This window comes from Schistocerca gregaria, chromosome 8 (genome assembly GCF_023897955.1).
Source record: "Schistocerca gregaria isolate iqSchGreg1 chromosome 8, iqSchGreg1.2, whole genome shotgun sequence".
Lineage (NCBI taxonomy): Eukaryota > Metazoa > Arthropoda > Insecta > Orthoptera > Acrididae > Schistocerca > Schistocerca gregaria.
The window spans coordinates 35,089,693-35,105,934 of record NC_064927.1 but is presented as its reverse complement, the minus strand read 5'-3'; the positions used below and the strand labels follow the sequence as shown (position 1 = coordinate 35,105,934).

Sequence of the window (16,242 nt, the reverse complement as noted above, 5' to 3'; positions counted from 1 at the left end):
TTTGTTACGTCTGTAACGACGACGCCCTCTTTGAAAAGAAATGCGGTACCCAAATCACATCCAATTCCAGGATTGACTATAGCATTATACCCCTGTATGAAGTCAAGTTCGATGTTTGTTACTTCTTGTAAAAACAAAATGTCCACACCAGCTGCATACAGGAAATCTTTTAAATTTTGTAAATTAAATGGGCTACAAATTTTATTGATGTTCAGCGTAGCGATCTTATAGGCCTGCAACGGAACTACGTTAGCCAAGACGGGAGTGTAATTAGGAAAAACTCTGGCAACATATCATTTCGAAAAAACATTAAGAAATCTGACCCGAGAGACATATGGACACAAGTCAGTAAAACCGTTCAGACTAGAAATATTCATGACTTGGGAAGGGATCAGTCAGCTTCTCCGTGTCTGGGACAGTATCCGTCGCGGCGATGACATTCAAGACGACGTCATCGCGTGGTGTGGCCATCGTGGTGACTGTAACGGTTCCTGTGGTGTCCATAATTTCGTCCTCCTTTGTAGTGTCGTCGACATCGTCTGCCCACGGATTCGACAGCCCTGTCATCGGTTCGTCATTAAGTGGTGCACTATATTCAGGTGTTTGCTGGTGATTTTTATCTTCGGTTCGGGTAATTGCTACGTCATCGGAGGGCAAACTGGCAGAACCGGAGGTACTATCCAAGGACACAGGGTCTTCGTTAGATGACTGCTGATTGCACTGCAAGTTCTCAGATGCAGATTGACGTATTTTGCCCCCTATTTGCTTCGCCTGTTCACGAAGTTGTGGTGCAGTCTGCTCTGCACCTTGACGCGCGATCCTCCGTTTTTTAGATTTCTTGGGAGATGCGTCTCGTGGTGGACTTTGGACGGTACCTGGAGAAGCCTCAGGTTGCAAAGTAGCACTACCCGAAGTGACTGACGCCAGGTCTGATTTCATTGCACTTGACGGGCTGTGGTCAGTGCCTAAGGCAGCTGCAGGATTCGGAGGAGCACCACTAGAAACGGCTGGTTGCGAGTCCGTTTTCTGTGCACCTGATACGCTTTTGATACCTCCTAAAGAAGCTCCAGGATGCAGAGGAGCACTACCCGAAGCGACTGAGGTCGCGTCCGTATCCATTGCCTCATTGGGCGATTCCACGGCGACAAGGGCAGGAGCAGATATGTCTTCGCAGGAGGGTTGAGTGTCTACAGATGCTACACCTGAGTCGGTCGGTTGGTCGGTCGCTTGTGGGTCGGTATTCGTAGTAACTTCGGGGAGCGCAGTGGCACTTGCAAAACCGCGCGCTACGGCGACATATGTCACGGGCAGCGTTGACATAGCAGGGGGCCTGACGGCATCGCCAGCAGGCAGTTGCGCCACTCGCCTTTGAACACATTCTGCACGAACGTGGCCTGGTAAATTGCAGACAGCACACGTTTTCGGTTGGTCATCATACATCACAACAGCTCTATATCCGCAGACGTTTATAAACGACGGAATGTGCTTCTGCAATTCGACTTTTAATTGGCGCACACCATTCAAAACAGGGAATTTGTGTGCAGCAGACCACCGTTCGGCAATATTACTCAAAACTTTCCCGTATGGAGCAATAACAGCATTTATCTGGTCACTTGTAATTTCAAAGGGAAGTTCAAAGACTCGCACGGTCCGAATACCTAGACCAGCATGGGCAACGGTAACCTCCCCAACATTTCCGTCAGCATGTTTAAATTTCAGAATGCCACCACAAGATCGAACTATCCTTTCACACAATTCTGGACTGGCAAGTTTCACGAAAACCACACTGTTCATAATCGAGAAATGTATGCCGATAATATCATCAAGTCCTATTTTAACATCATCCTCAAACCACTGTTCAACATCAAATGACCTCGGTCGGACAAAGTTGCGATCAAACGTAAATTTCAAAGTATCTTTTCGTTGCGGTTGCGACATCTCTTAATTCTTTTTCATGTCTACACAAATACTATAGACAGCGACGCGTTGCAGCAAGAGCAGAGACTTACCACGCGGAGCTAACGCAGCACAGCACACAGTACGGCACGTCCGACCTCCAGCGCAGCCGCTGGCTGACTGGTTCGAACCTGTAATCTTCAGATCCGAAGTCCGACGCCTTATCCATTAGGCCACACGGTCACTGACGACCAACATTTACATGTATACGATTCATCTCGAAACGCTCACACCACTGAGGATTTGTGTTTTCGTTCTACACAGCCGCTGCCCCTTGCTCTTTCCCACCCATTCGTTACATTCAACCTCTGACGTGACCGACCAAATATAGACTGAGAAACTAGACCACACACTTTGTGCATTCGGAATCGAAGGCAGGGCGTCCCTCGCCGCATTTGCTACGATTGCCATTTGCTACTTCTGCAGAAGCGGCGGGGGCGGCGACGACGACGACGACGACGACGACGACGACGACGAATATCGCGAGAGGCTCTGAGATATGTGAGAAATACATCTATAAAATGTAATTCAGACTGCCTCGCCCCACCTTATGCTGTACCGCTTTGGCAAATGCTTTATCTGCGCCATTCGCCTTAATCGCATCTGAGAGTAATTCTTAAAAAAACGCCTGTCGCTAATTGTTCGTCATCACAGGTACTGTTTGCTATACGGCCACGACGCGCAACTGATTTCCAAAATTCATCTTTTTCCTGTGAGGATGGAACTTACGACCCCTGGTTTATTAGACCAGTGCTCTACCACTGAGCTAAAGAGGCGCGGCCTAGCGGTACTCTTGGGTACTTCGTCCTTACGGTCGTCTGCATCATCAGACTTTAGCTGACAACACTTCATATTACCGGCTAATATTTGCAGCTATGGCGACAAATTACTGCTTGGCTACACATCTGACACGTAACCGATGTGCTGTCCAAACAACAACACTTGCATTTCAGAACATGTCTTTCACACATGTCTACAAAATCACCTTCACCTTCAAATACAGCTTCCTTGCGACTGACAGAGACGTAGGCAAAGTTTAAAGTTGCTATTTCCATTAAATCTCGTTAATCAGAAAAACGGTAATTTACACCTGCAGCGGAACAAAATTCCGTTCCGCCCAGCGTCTGGATCGAACACACGACCCTGGGATTAAGAGTCTGACGCTCTGCCGACTGAGGTAGCCGGCTACCTAGGTGAATACCTGCCGGGTAGCACGTCACACAGTACTCGTTTGGGGTGGGTGGTCCCATACAGAATCTCTCCATGATGCCTAATGTTTTCCTAACGTCACACTCGTCACGTACTTCACTTTTATGTCATAATCATTTCTGAGAGGTAAAGAAATTGCATGACAACATGCAGAGCTAGTGGCGTCAAAATTAACACACATACTTTATGTGACTCAAAAGCCGAACGAGTTACTTTCCGACGTTGTTTTACATGTGCAAGTGATAGTCAAAACTCGCTGTGTCGGCACTCTGCCGACCATTTCGCTAGTTAACACCGGTCTTGTTGTGTGTGTTTCAAGCTCAAGAGCATCTCCAAGCAAAAAATGGTCAACAGCAACATTCAGACGGTTTCGTACTGCTCAATTGCTACATTAAAACGTTATGTTTCTTTTTCAGAACTGGAAAAACACAAGCGTGACAGCATTCGAACCTGTAAACTTCATATCCGAAGTCCGACGCCTTATCCATTAGGCCACACGGTCACTGACGACAAACATTTACATGTATACGACTCATCTCGAAACGCTCACACCACTGAGGATTTGTGTTTTCGTTCTACACAGCCGCTGCCCCTTGCTCTTTCCCACCCATTCGTTACATTCAACCTCTGACGTGACCGACCAAATATAGACTGAGAAACAAGACCACACACTTTGTGCATTCGGAATCGAAGGCAGGGCGTCCCTCGCCGCATTTGCTACGATTGCCATTTGCTACTTCTGCAGAAGCGGCGGCGGCGACGACGACGACGACGACGACGACGACGACGACGACGACGACGACGACGACGACGACGAATATCGCGAGAGGCTCTGAGATATGTGAGAAATACATCTATAAAATGTAATTCAGACTGCCTCGCCCCACCTTATGCTGTACCGCTTTGGCAAATGCTTTATCTGCGCCATTCGCCTTAATCGCATCTGAGAATAATTCTTAAAAAAACGCCTGTCGCTAATTGTTCGTCATCACAGGTACTGTTTGCTATACGGCCACGACGCGCAACTGATTTCCAAAATTCATCTCTCTCCTGTGATGATGGAACTTACGACCCCTGGTTTATTAGACCAGTGCTCTACCACTGAGCTAAAGAGGCGCGGCCTAGCGGTACTCTTGGGTACTTCGTCCTTACGGTCGTCTGCATCATCAGACTTTAGCTGACAACACTTCATATTACCGGCTAATATTTGCAGCTATGGCGACAAATTACTGCTTGGCTACACATCTGACACGTAACCGATGTGCTGTCCAAACAACAACACTTGCATTTCAGAACATGTCTTTCACACATGTCTACAAAATCACCTTCACCTTCAAATACAGCTTCCTTGCGACTGACAGAGACGTAGGCAAAGTTTAAAGTTGCTATTTCCATTAAATCTCGTTAATCAGAAAAACGGTAATTTACACCTGCAGCGGAACAAAATTCCGTTCCGCCCAGCGTCTGGCTCGAACCCACGACCCTGGGATTAAGAGTCTGACGCTCTACCGACTGAGGTAGCCGGCTACCTCGGTGAATACCTGCCGGGTAGCACGTCACACAGTACTCGTTTGGGGTGGGTGGTCCCATACAGAATCTCTCCATGATGCCTAATGTTTTCCTAACGTCACACTCGTCACGTACTTCACTTTTATGTCATAATCATTTCTGAGAGGTAAAGAAATTGCATGACAACATGCAGAGCTAGTGGCGTCAAAATTAACACACATACTTTATGTGACTCAAAAGCCGAACGAGTTACTTTCCGACGTTGTTTTAGATGTACAAGTGATAGTCAAAACTCGCTGTGTCGGCACTCTGCCGACCATTTCGCTAGTTAACACCGGTCTTGTTGTGTGTGTTTCAAGCTCAAGAGCATCTCCAAGCAAAAAATGGTCAACAGCAACATTCAGACGGTTTCGTACTGCTCAATTGCTACATTAAAACGTTATGTTTCTTTTTCAGAACTGGAAAAACACAAGCGTGACAGCATTCGAACCTGTAATTTTCAGATCCGAAGTCCGACGCCTTATCCATTAGGCCACACGGTCACTGACGACCAACATTTACAAGTATACGACACATCTCGAAACGCTCACACCACTGAGGATTTGTGTTTTCGTTCTACACAGCCGCTGCTACTTGCTCTTTCCCACCCATTCGTTACATTCAACCTCTGACGTGACCGACCAAATATAGACTGAGAAACAAGACCACACACTTTGTGCATTCGGAATCGAAGGAAGGGCGTCCCTCGCCACATTTGCTACGATTGCCATTTGCTACTTTTGCAGAAGCGGCGGCGGCGGCGGCGGCGGCGGCGGCGACGACAACGACGACGACGACGACGACGAATATCGCGAGAGGCTGTGCGATATGTGAGAAATACATCTACAAAATGTAATTCAGACTGCATCGCCCCACCTTATGCTGTACCGCTTTGGCAAATGCTTTATCTGCGCCATTCGCCTTAATCGCATCTGAGAGTAATTCTTAAAAAAACGCCTGTCGCTAATTGTTCGTCATCACAGGTACTGTTTGCTATACGGCCACGACGCGCAACTGATTTCCAAAATTCATCTTTCTCCTTTGAGGATGGAACTTACGACCCCTGGTTTATTAGACCAGTGCTCTACCACTGAGCTAAAGAGGCGCGGCCTAGCGGTACTCTTGGGTACTTCGTCCTTACGGTCGTCTGCATCATCAGACTTTAGCTGACAACACTTCATATTACCGGCTAATATTTGCAGCTATGGCGACAAATTACTGCTTGGCTACACATCTGACACGTAACCGATGTGCTGTCCAAACAACAACACTTGCATTTCAGAACATGTCTTTCACACATGTCTACAAAATCACCTTCACCTTCAAATACAGCTTCCTTGCGACTGACAGAGACGTAGGCAAAGTTTAAAGTTGCTATTTCCATTAAATCTCGTTAATCAGAAAAACGGTAATTTACACCTGCAGCGGAACAAAATTCCGTTCCGCCCAGCGTCTGGATCGAACACACGACCCTGGGATTAAGAGTCTGACGCTCTGCCGACTGAGGTAGCCGGCTACCTCGGTGAATACCTGCCGGGTAGCACGTCACACAGTACTCGTTTGGGGTGGGTGGTCCCATACAGAATCTCTCCATGATGCCTAATGTTTTCCTAACGTCACACTCGTCACGTACTTCACTTTTATGTCATAATCATTTCTGAGAGGTAAAGAAATTGCATGACAACATGCAGAGCTAGTGGCGTCAAAATTAACACACATACTTTATGTGACTCAAAAGCCGAACGAGTTACTTTCCGACGTTGTTTTAGATGTGCAAGTGATAGTCAAAACTCGCTGTGTCGGCACTCTGCCGACCATTTCGCTAGTTAACACCGGTCTTGTTGTGTGTGTTTCAAGCTCAAGAGCATCTCCAAGCAAAAAATGGTCAACAGCAACATTCAGACGGTTTCGTACTGCTCAATTGCTACATTAAAACGTTATGTTTCTTTTTCAGAACTGGAAAAACACAAGCGTGACAGCATTCGAACCTGTAATCTTCAGATCCGAAGTCCGACGCCTTATCCATTAGGTCACACGGTCACTGACGACAAACATTTACATGTATACGACTCATCTCGAAACGCTCACACCACTGAGGATTTGTGTTTTCGTTCTACACAGCCGCTGCCCCTTGCTCTTTCCCACCCATTCGTTACATTCAACCTCTGACGTGACCGACCAAATATAGACTGAGAAACAAGACCACACACTTTGTGCATTCGGAATCGAAGGCAGGGCGTCCCTCGCCGCATTTGCTACGATTGCCATTTGCTACTTCTGCAGAAGCGGCGGCGGCGACGACGACGACGACGACGAATATCGCGAGAGGCTCTGAGATATGTGAGAAATACATCTATAAAATGTAATTCAGACTGCCTCGCCCGACCTTATGCTGTACAGCTTTGGCAAATGCTTTATCTGCGCCATTCGCCTTAATTGCATCTGAGAGTAATTCTTAAAAAAACGCCTGTCGCTAATTGTTCGTCATCACAGGTACTGTTTGCTATACGGCCACGACGCGCAACTGATTTCCAAAATTCATCTTTCTACTATGAGGATGGAACTTACGACCCCTGGTTTATTAGACCAGTGCTCTACCACTGAGCTAAAGAGTCGCGGCCTAGCGGTACTATTGGGTACTTCGTCCTTACAGTCGTCTGCATCATCAGACTTTAGCTGACAACACTTCATATTACCCGGCTAATATTTGCAGCTATGGCGACAAGTTACTGCTTGGCTACACATCTGACACGTAACCGATGTGCTGTCCAAACAACAACACTTGCATTTCAGAACATGTCTTCCACACATGTCTACAAAATCACCTTCACCTTCAAATACAGCTTCCTTGCGACTGACAGAGACGTAGGCAAAGTTTAAAGTTGCTATTTCCATTAAATCTCGTTAATCAGAAAAACGGTAATTTACACCTGCAGCGGAACAAAATTCCGTTCCGCCCAGCGTCTGGCTCGAACCCACGACCCTGGGATTAAGAGTCTGACGCTCTACCGACTGAGGTAGCCGGCTACCTCGGTGAATACCTGCCGGGTAGCACGTCACACAGTACTCGTTTGGGGTGGGTGGTCCCATACAGAATCTCTCCATGATGCCTAATGTTTTCCTAACGTCACACTCGTCACGTACTTCACTTTTATGTCATAATCATTTCTGAGAGGTAAAGAAATTGCATGACAACATGCAGAGCTAGTGGCGTCAAAATTAACACACATACTTTATGTGACTCAAAAGCCGAACGAGTTACTTTCCGACGTTGTTTTAGATGTGCAAGTGATAGTCAAAACTCGCTGTGTCGGCACTCTGCCGACCATTTCGCTAGTTAACACCGGTCTTGTTGTGTGTGTTTCAAGCTCAAGAGCATCTCCAAGCAAAAAATGGTCAACAGCAACATTCAGACGGTTTCGTACTGCTCAATTGCTACATTAAAACGTTATGTTTTTTTTCAGAACTGGAAAAACACAAGCGTGACAGCATTCGAAACTGTAATCTTCAGATCCGAAGTCCGACGCCTTATCCATTAGGCCACACGGTCACTGACGACCAACATTTACATGTATACGACTCATCTCGAAACGCTCACACCCCTGAGGATTTGTGTTTTCGTTCTACACAGTCGCTGCCGCTTGCTCTTTCCCACCCATTCGTTACATTCAACCTCTGACGTGAACGACCAAATATAGACTGAGAAACAAGACCACACACTTTGTGAATTCGGAATCGAAGGCAGGGCGTCCCTCGCCGCATTTGCTACGATTGCCATTTGCTACTTCTGCAGAAGCGGCGGCGACGACGACGACGACGACGACGACGACGACGACGAATATCGCGAGAGGCTCTGAGATATGTGAGAAATACATCTATAAAATGTAATTCAGACTGCCTCGCCCCACCTTATGCTGTACCGCTTTGGCAAATGCTTTATCTGCGCCATTCGCCTTAATCGCATCTGAGAGTAATTCTTAAAAAAACGCCTGTCGCTAATTGTTCGTCATCACAGGTACTGTTTGCTATACGGCCACGACGCGCAACTGATTTCCAAAATTCATCTTTCTCCTGTGAGGATGGAACTTACGACCCCTGGTTTATTAGACCAGTGCTCTACCACTGAGCTAAAGAGGCGCGGCCTAGCGGTACTCTTGGGTACTTCGTCCTTACGGTCGTCTGCATCATCAGACTTTAGCTGACAACACTTCATATTACCGGCTAATATTTGCAGCTATGGCGACAAATTACTGCTTGGCTACACATCTGACACGTAACCGATGTGCTGTCCAAACAACAACACTTGCATTTCAGAACATGTCTTTCACACATGTCTACAAAATCACCTTCACCTTCAAATACAGCTTCCTTGCGACTGACAGAGACGTAGGCAAAGTTTAAAGTTGCTATTTCCATTAAATCTCGTTAATCAGAAAAACGGTAATTTACACCTGCAGCGGAACAAAATTCCGTTCCGCCCAGCGTCTGGCTCGAACCCACGACCCTGGGATTAAGAGTCTGACGCTCTACCGACTGAGGTAGCCGGCTACCTCGGTGAATACCTGCCGGGTAGCACGTCACACAGTACTCGTTTGGGGTGGGTGGTCCCATACAGAATCTCTCCATGATGCCTAATGTTTTCCTAACGTCACACTCGTCACGTACTTCACTTTTATGTCATAATCATTTCTGAGAGGTAAAGAAATTGCATGACAACATGCAGAGCTAGTGGCGTCAAAATTAACACACATACTTTATGTGACTCAAAAGCCGAACGAGTTACTTTCCGACGTTGTTTTAGATGTGCAAGTGATAGTCAAAACTCGCTGTGTCGGCACTCTGCCGACCATTTCGCTAGTTAACACCGGTCTTGTTGTGTGTGTTTCAAGCTCAAGAGCATCTCCAAGCAAAAAATGGTCAACAGCAACATTCAGACGGTTTCGTACTGCTCAATTGCTACATTAAAACGTTATGTTTCTTTTTCAGAACTGGAAAAACACAAGCGTGACAGCATTCGAACCTGTAATCTTCAGATCCGAAATCCGACGCCTTATCCATTAGGCCACACGGTCACTGACGACCAAGTGTAACATGTATACGACTCATCTCGAAACGCTCACACCACTGAGGATTTGTGTTTTCGTTCTACACAGCCGCTGCCCCTTGCTCTTTCCCACCCATTCGTTACATTCAACCTCTGACGTGAACGACCAAATATAGACTGAGAAACAAGACCACACACTTTGTGAATTCGGAATCGAAGGCAGGGCGTCCCTCGCCGCATTTGCTACGATTGCCATTTGCTACTTCTGCAGAAGCGGCGGCGGCGACGACGACGACGACGACGACGACGACGACGAATATCGCGAGAGGCTCTGAGATATGTGAGAAATACATCTATAAAATGTAATTCAGACTGCCTCGCCCCACCTTATGCTGTACCGCTTTGGCAAATGCTTTATCTGCGCCATTCGCCTTAATCGCATCTGAGAGTAATTCTTAAAAAAACGCCTGTCGCTAATTGTTCGTCATCACAGGTACTGTTTGCTATACGGCCACGACGCGCAACTGATTTCCAAAATTCATCTTTCTCCTGTGAGGATGGAACTTACGACCCCTGGTTTATTAGACCAGTGCTCTACCACTGAGCTAAAGAGGCGCGGCCTAGCGGTACTCTTGGGTACTTCGTCCTTACGGTCGTCTGCATCATCAGACTTTAGCTGACAACACTTCATATTACCGGCTAATATTTGCAGCTATGGCGACAAATTACTGCTTGGCTACACATCTGACACGTAACCGATGTGCTCTCCAAACAACAACACTTGCATTTCAGAACATGTCTTTCACACATGTCTACAAAATCACCTTCACCTTCAAATACAGCTTCCTTGCGACTGACAGAGACGTAGGCAAAGTTTAAAATTGCTATTTCCATTAAATCTCGTTAATCAGAAAAACGGTAATTTACACCTGCAGCGGAACAAAATTCCGTTCCGCCCAGCGTCTGGATCGAACACACGACCCTGGGATTAAGAGTCTGACGCTCTGCCGACTGAGGTAGCCGGCTACCTCGGTGAATACCTGCCGGGTAGCACGTCACACAGTACTCGTTTGGGGTGGGTGGTCCCATACAGAATCTCTCCATGATGCCTAATGTTTTCCTAACGTCACACTCGTCACGTACTTCACTTTTATGTCATAATCATTTCTGAGAGGTAAAGAAATTGCATGACAACATGCAGAGCTAGTGGCGTCAAAATTAACACACATACTTTATGTGACTCAAAAGCCGAACGAGTTACTTTCCGACGTTGTTTTAGATGTGCAAGTGATAGTCAAAACTCGCTGTGTCGGCACTCTGCCGACCATTTCGCTAGTTAACACCGGTCTTGTTGTGTGTGTTTCAAGCTCAAGAGCATCTCCAAGCAAAAAATGGTCAACAGCAACATTCAGACGGTTTCGTACTGCTCAATTGCTACATTAAAACGTTATGTTTCTTTTTCAGAACTGGAAAAACACAAGCGTGACAGCATTCGAACCTGTAAACTTCATATCCGAAGTCCGACGCCTTATCCATTAGGCCACACGGTCACTGACGACAAACATTTACATGTATACGACTCATCTCGAAACGCTCACACCACTGAGGATTTGTGTTTTCGTTCTACACAGCCGCTGCCCCTTGCTCTTTCCCACCCATTCGTTACATTCAACCTCTGACGTGACCGACCAAATATAGACTGAGAAACAAGACCACACACTTTGAGCATTCGGAATCGAAGGCAGGGCGTCCCTCGCCGCATTTGCTACGATTGCCATTTGCTACTTCTGCAGAAGCGGCGGCGGCGACGACGACGACGACGACGAATATCGCGAGAGGCTCTGAGATATGTGAGAAATACATCTATAAAATGTAATTCAGACTGCCTCGCCCCACCTTATGCTGTACCGCTTTGGCAAATGCTTTATCTGCGCCATTCGCCTTAATCGCATCTGAGAGTAATTCTTAAAAAAACGCCTGTCGCTAATTGTTCGTCATCACAGGTACTGTTTGCTATACGGCCACGACGCGCAACTGATTTCCAAAATTCATCTTTCTCCTGTGAGGATGGAACTTACGACCCCTGGTTTATTAGACCAGTGCTCTACCACTGAGGTAAAGAGGCGCGGCCTAGCGGTACCCTTGGGTACTTCGTCCTTACGGTCGTCTGCATCATCAGACTTTAGCTGACAACACTTCATATTACCGGCTAATATTTGCAGCTATGGCGACAAATTACTGCTTGGCTACACATCTGACACGTAACCGATGTGCTCTCCAAACAACAACACTTGCATTTCAGAACATGTCTTTCACACATGTCTACAAAATCACCTTCACCTTCAAATACAGCTTCCTTGCGACTGACAGAGACGTAGGCAAAGTTTAAAGTTGCTATTTCCATTAAATCTCGTTAATCAGAAAAACGGTAATTTACACCTGCAGCGGAACAAAATTCCGTTCCGCCCAGCGTCTGTCTCGAACCCACGACCCTGGGATTAAGAGTCTGACGCTCTACCGACTGAGGTAGCCGGCTACCTCGGTGAATACCTGCCGGGTAGCACGTCACACAGTACTCGTTTGGGGTGGGTGGTCCCATACAGAATCTCTCCATGATGCCTAATGTTTTCCTAACGTCACACTCGTCACGTACTTCACTTTTATGTCATAATCATTTCTGAGAGGTAAAGAAATTGCATGACAACATGCAGAGCTAGTGGCGTCAAAATTAACACACATACTTTATGTGACTCAAAAGCCGAACGAGTTACTTTCCGACGTTGTTTTAGATGTGCAAGTGATAGTCAAAACTCGCTGTGTCGGCACTCTGCCGACCATTTCGCTAGTTAACACCGGTCTTGTTGTGTGTGTTTCAAGCTCAAGAGCATCTCCAAGCAAAAAATGGTCAACAGCAACATTCAGACGGTTTCGTACTGCTCAATTGCTACATTAAAACGTTATGTTTCTTTTTCAGAACTGGAAAAACACAAGCGTGACAGCATTCGTACCTGTAATCTTTAGATCCGAAATCCGACGCCTTATCCATTAGGCCACACGGTCACTGACGACCAAGTGTAACCTGTATATTACTCATCTCGAAACGCTCACACCACTGAGGATTTGTGTTTTCGTTCTACACAGCCGCTGCCCCTTGCTCTTTCCCACCCATTCGTTACATTCAACCTCTGACGTGAACGACCAAATATAGACTGAGAAACAAGACCACACACTTTGTGAATTCGGAATCGAAGGCAGGGCGTCCCTCGCCGCATTTGCTACGATTGCCATTTGCTACTTCTGCAGAAGCGGCGGCGGCGACGACGACGACGACGACGACGACGACGACGACGACGACGACGACGACGACGAATATCGCGAGAGGCTCTGAGATATGTGAGAAATACATCTATAAAATGTAATTCAGACTGCCTCGCCCCACCTTATGCTGTACCGCTTTGGCAAATGCTTTATCTGCGCCATTCGCCTTAATCGCATCTGAGAGTAATTCTTAAAAAAACGCCTGTCGCTAATTGTTCGTCATCACAGGTACTGTTTGCTATACGGCCACGACGCGCAACTGATTTCCAAAATTCATCTTTCTCCTTTGAGGATGGAACTTACGACCCCTGGTTTATTAGACCAGTGCTCTACCACTGAGCTAAAGAGGCGCGGCCTAGCGGTACTCTTGGGTACTTCGTCCTTACGGTCGTCTGCATCATCAGACTTTAGCTGACAACACTTCATATTACCGGCTAATATTTGCAGCTATGGCGACAAATTACTGCTTGGCTACACATCTGACACGTAACCGATGTGCTGTCCAAACAACAACACTTGCATTTCAGAACATGTCTTTCACACATGTCTACAAAATCACCTTCACCTTCAAATACAGCTTCCTTGCGACTGACAGAGACGTAGGCAAAGTTTAAAGTTGCTATTTCCATTAAATCTCGTTAATCAGAAAAACGGTAATTTACACCTGCAGCGGAACAAAATTCCGTTCCGCCCAGCGTCTGGATCGAACACACGACCCTGGGATTAAGAGTCTGACGCTCTGCCGACTGAGGTAGCCGGCTACCTCGGTGAATACCTGCCGGGTAGCACGTCACACAGTACTCGTTTGGGGTGGGTGGTCCCATACAGAATCTCTCCATGATGCCTAATGTTTTCCTAACGTCACACTCGTCACGTACTTCACTTTTATGTCATAATCATTTCTGAGAGGTAAAGAAATTGCATGACAACATGCAGAGCTAGTGGCGTCAAAATTAACACACATACTTTATGTGACTCAAAAGCCGAACGAGTTACTTTCCGACGTTGTTTTAGATGTGCAAGTGATAGTCAAAACTCGCTGTGTCGGCACTCTGCCGACCATTTCGCTAGTTAACACCGGTCTTGTTGTGTGTGTTTCAAGCTCAAGAGCATCTCCAAGCAAAAAATGGTCAACAGCAACATTCAGACGGTTTCGTACTGCTCAATTGCTACATTAAAACGTTATGTTTCTTTTTCAGAACTGGAAAAACACAAGCGTGACAGCATTCGAACCTGTAAACTTCATATCCGAAGTCCGACGCCTTATCCATTTTTTTTTTTTTTTTTTTTTTTTTTTTTTTTTTTTTTTTTTTTTTTTTATTAACCACAACTACTGTTTTCTAAAACTCCTGAGGATAGGATAAATGTTCTCCATAGCATCCTGAAGATCTTGTCGACTTTTGGCACCAGTCAAGACAACTTTCCCATTCACAAATATGAGCAGTACAACACGTGGTCTCACCATTCGATACACAAGTCCAGGAAACAGCTCAGGTTCATAGCTGCTAAATTGGCCGTGCATCTGATTCAAATTTTCAACCCGAATTGGGAACTTCAAGTCACATGTGGCCACAATATTCTGAACCTTGAAATCTTTGAAGGAAACTTTAAAGCCTAATTTTTCAATTATTCTTGCAAATTTACGTGCTGCAAGACGTGAATCAGCCTCATTTCTAGCACCGGTTACAACCATTTTTCCTGAGCGGAAAATTAGAGCTGTTGTATGAGGCTCACGAATCCGCATAACTATTCCTGTGAAGCGTTGCGGATTATATTCAGAATTTCGAGTCCGAAAATTTATCTGCATGAGATCTAGCTGGCAGCACAAATTCACTGTGGAAACAACATTCTGCAATGTAGGTGTGATTGTCTGTTCTAGTGTTGGAGTCGGTACAGCCACAGGACTCATCAATGAATGCGGTACTGGAAGTACGCTTGATGTTGATCCAGTTTTATTCTGTGATATACCCGATGATGAAGCTTTCGAAGGAGTAACTGGCGGCGAGTTCATGGCTGAAGCAGTCAAGTTCCTATTCTCTATGTTAACTCCACAGTTCTTGGTATCTTTCCCTGTGGCACTCATCATGATCGTATGGTTTTCTGCTACAGTCTAAATTATATATCTACTTGTGGTAACACATCGACCAAATCTTTTATGATTGACAGGGTCTCTGATTCCTCCAAAAGGCAAGGCACAATTCTTCAGTTTTTTCACCAAGCAAAAAAAAAAAAAGGCTGTGATAAACGGTGACGATCACGTTTTCTACGACTGGACACATCAAATGATTTAAAGTTCGAGCTGAAGCCTTCACATAAGAAATTCGTGACTATGACAGAGGGTATATTCAAATTTCAGAAAACTACACCTGAACTATTCCATTCCTGTTACAGACCGTGGTCTCGATGTTACTATAGAGCTCACATGGTACAAAGAGTTGACAAGCTTAGCAAGTGACAAACAAACCCATCTGGCTTATAGTCAACTACATAATACGACCATTAGGCCACACGGTCACTGACGACAAACATTTACATGTATACGACTCATCTCGAAACGCTCAGACCACTGAGGATTTGTGTTTTCGTTCTACACAGCCGCTGCCCCTTGCTCTTTCCCACCCATTCGTTACATTCAACCTCTGACGTGACCGACCAAATATAGACTGAGAAACAAGACCACACACTTTGTGCATTCGGAATCGAAGGCAGGGCGTCCCTCGCCGCATTTGCTACGATTGCCATTTGCTACTTCTGCAGAAGCGGCGGCGGCGGCGACGACGACGACGACGACGACGACGACGACGACGACGACGACGACGACGAATATCGCGAGAGGCTCTGAGATATGTGAGAAATACATCTATAAAATGTAATTCAGACTGCCTCGCCCCACCTTATGCTGTACCGCTTTGGCAAATGCTTTATCTGCGCCATTCGCCTTAATCGCATCTGAGAATAATTCTTAAAAAAACGCCTGTCGCTAATTGTTCGTCATCACAGGTACTGTTTGCTATACGGCCACGACGCGCAACTGATTTCCAAAATTCATCTTTCTCCTGTGATGATGGCACTTACGACCCCTGGTTTATTAGACCAGTGCTCTACCACTGAGCTAAAGAGGCGCGGCCTAGCGGTACTCTTGGGTACTTCGTCCTTACGGTCGTCTG

The 16,242-nt window shown here is 46.2% G+C and overlaps 1 protein-coding gene across 1 annotated transcript; it reads right to left on the bottom strand.

The window, feature by feature from the left end:
- Positions 1-14,398: 14,398 nt before the first annotated feature.
- On the bottom strand, positions 14,399-15,565 carry LOC126284903 (uncharacterized). The gene has a single exon (XM_049984165.1). It carries the CDS (start codon positions 15,159-15,161, stop codon positions 14,406-14,408), a length of 756 nt encoding a protein of 251 aa, XP_049840122.1. The 5' UTR covers positions 15,162-15,565; the 3' UTR covers positions 14,399-14,405.
- Between the last annotated feature and the right edge of the window lie 677 nt (positions 15,566-16,242).

Coding starts and splice junctions, on each gene's coding strand:
- LOC126284903 (XM_049984165.1), bottom strand. CDS start 15,161: ATGATGAGTGCCACAGGGAAAGATACCAAGAACTGTGGAGTTAACATA.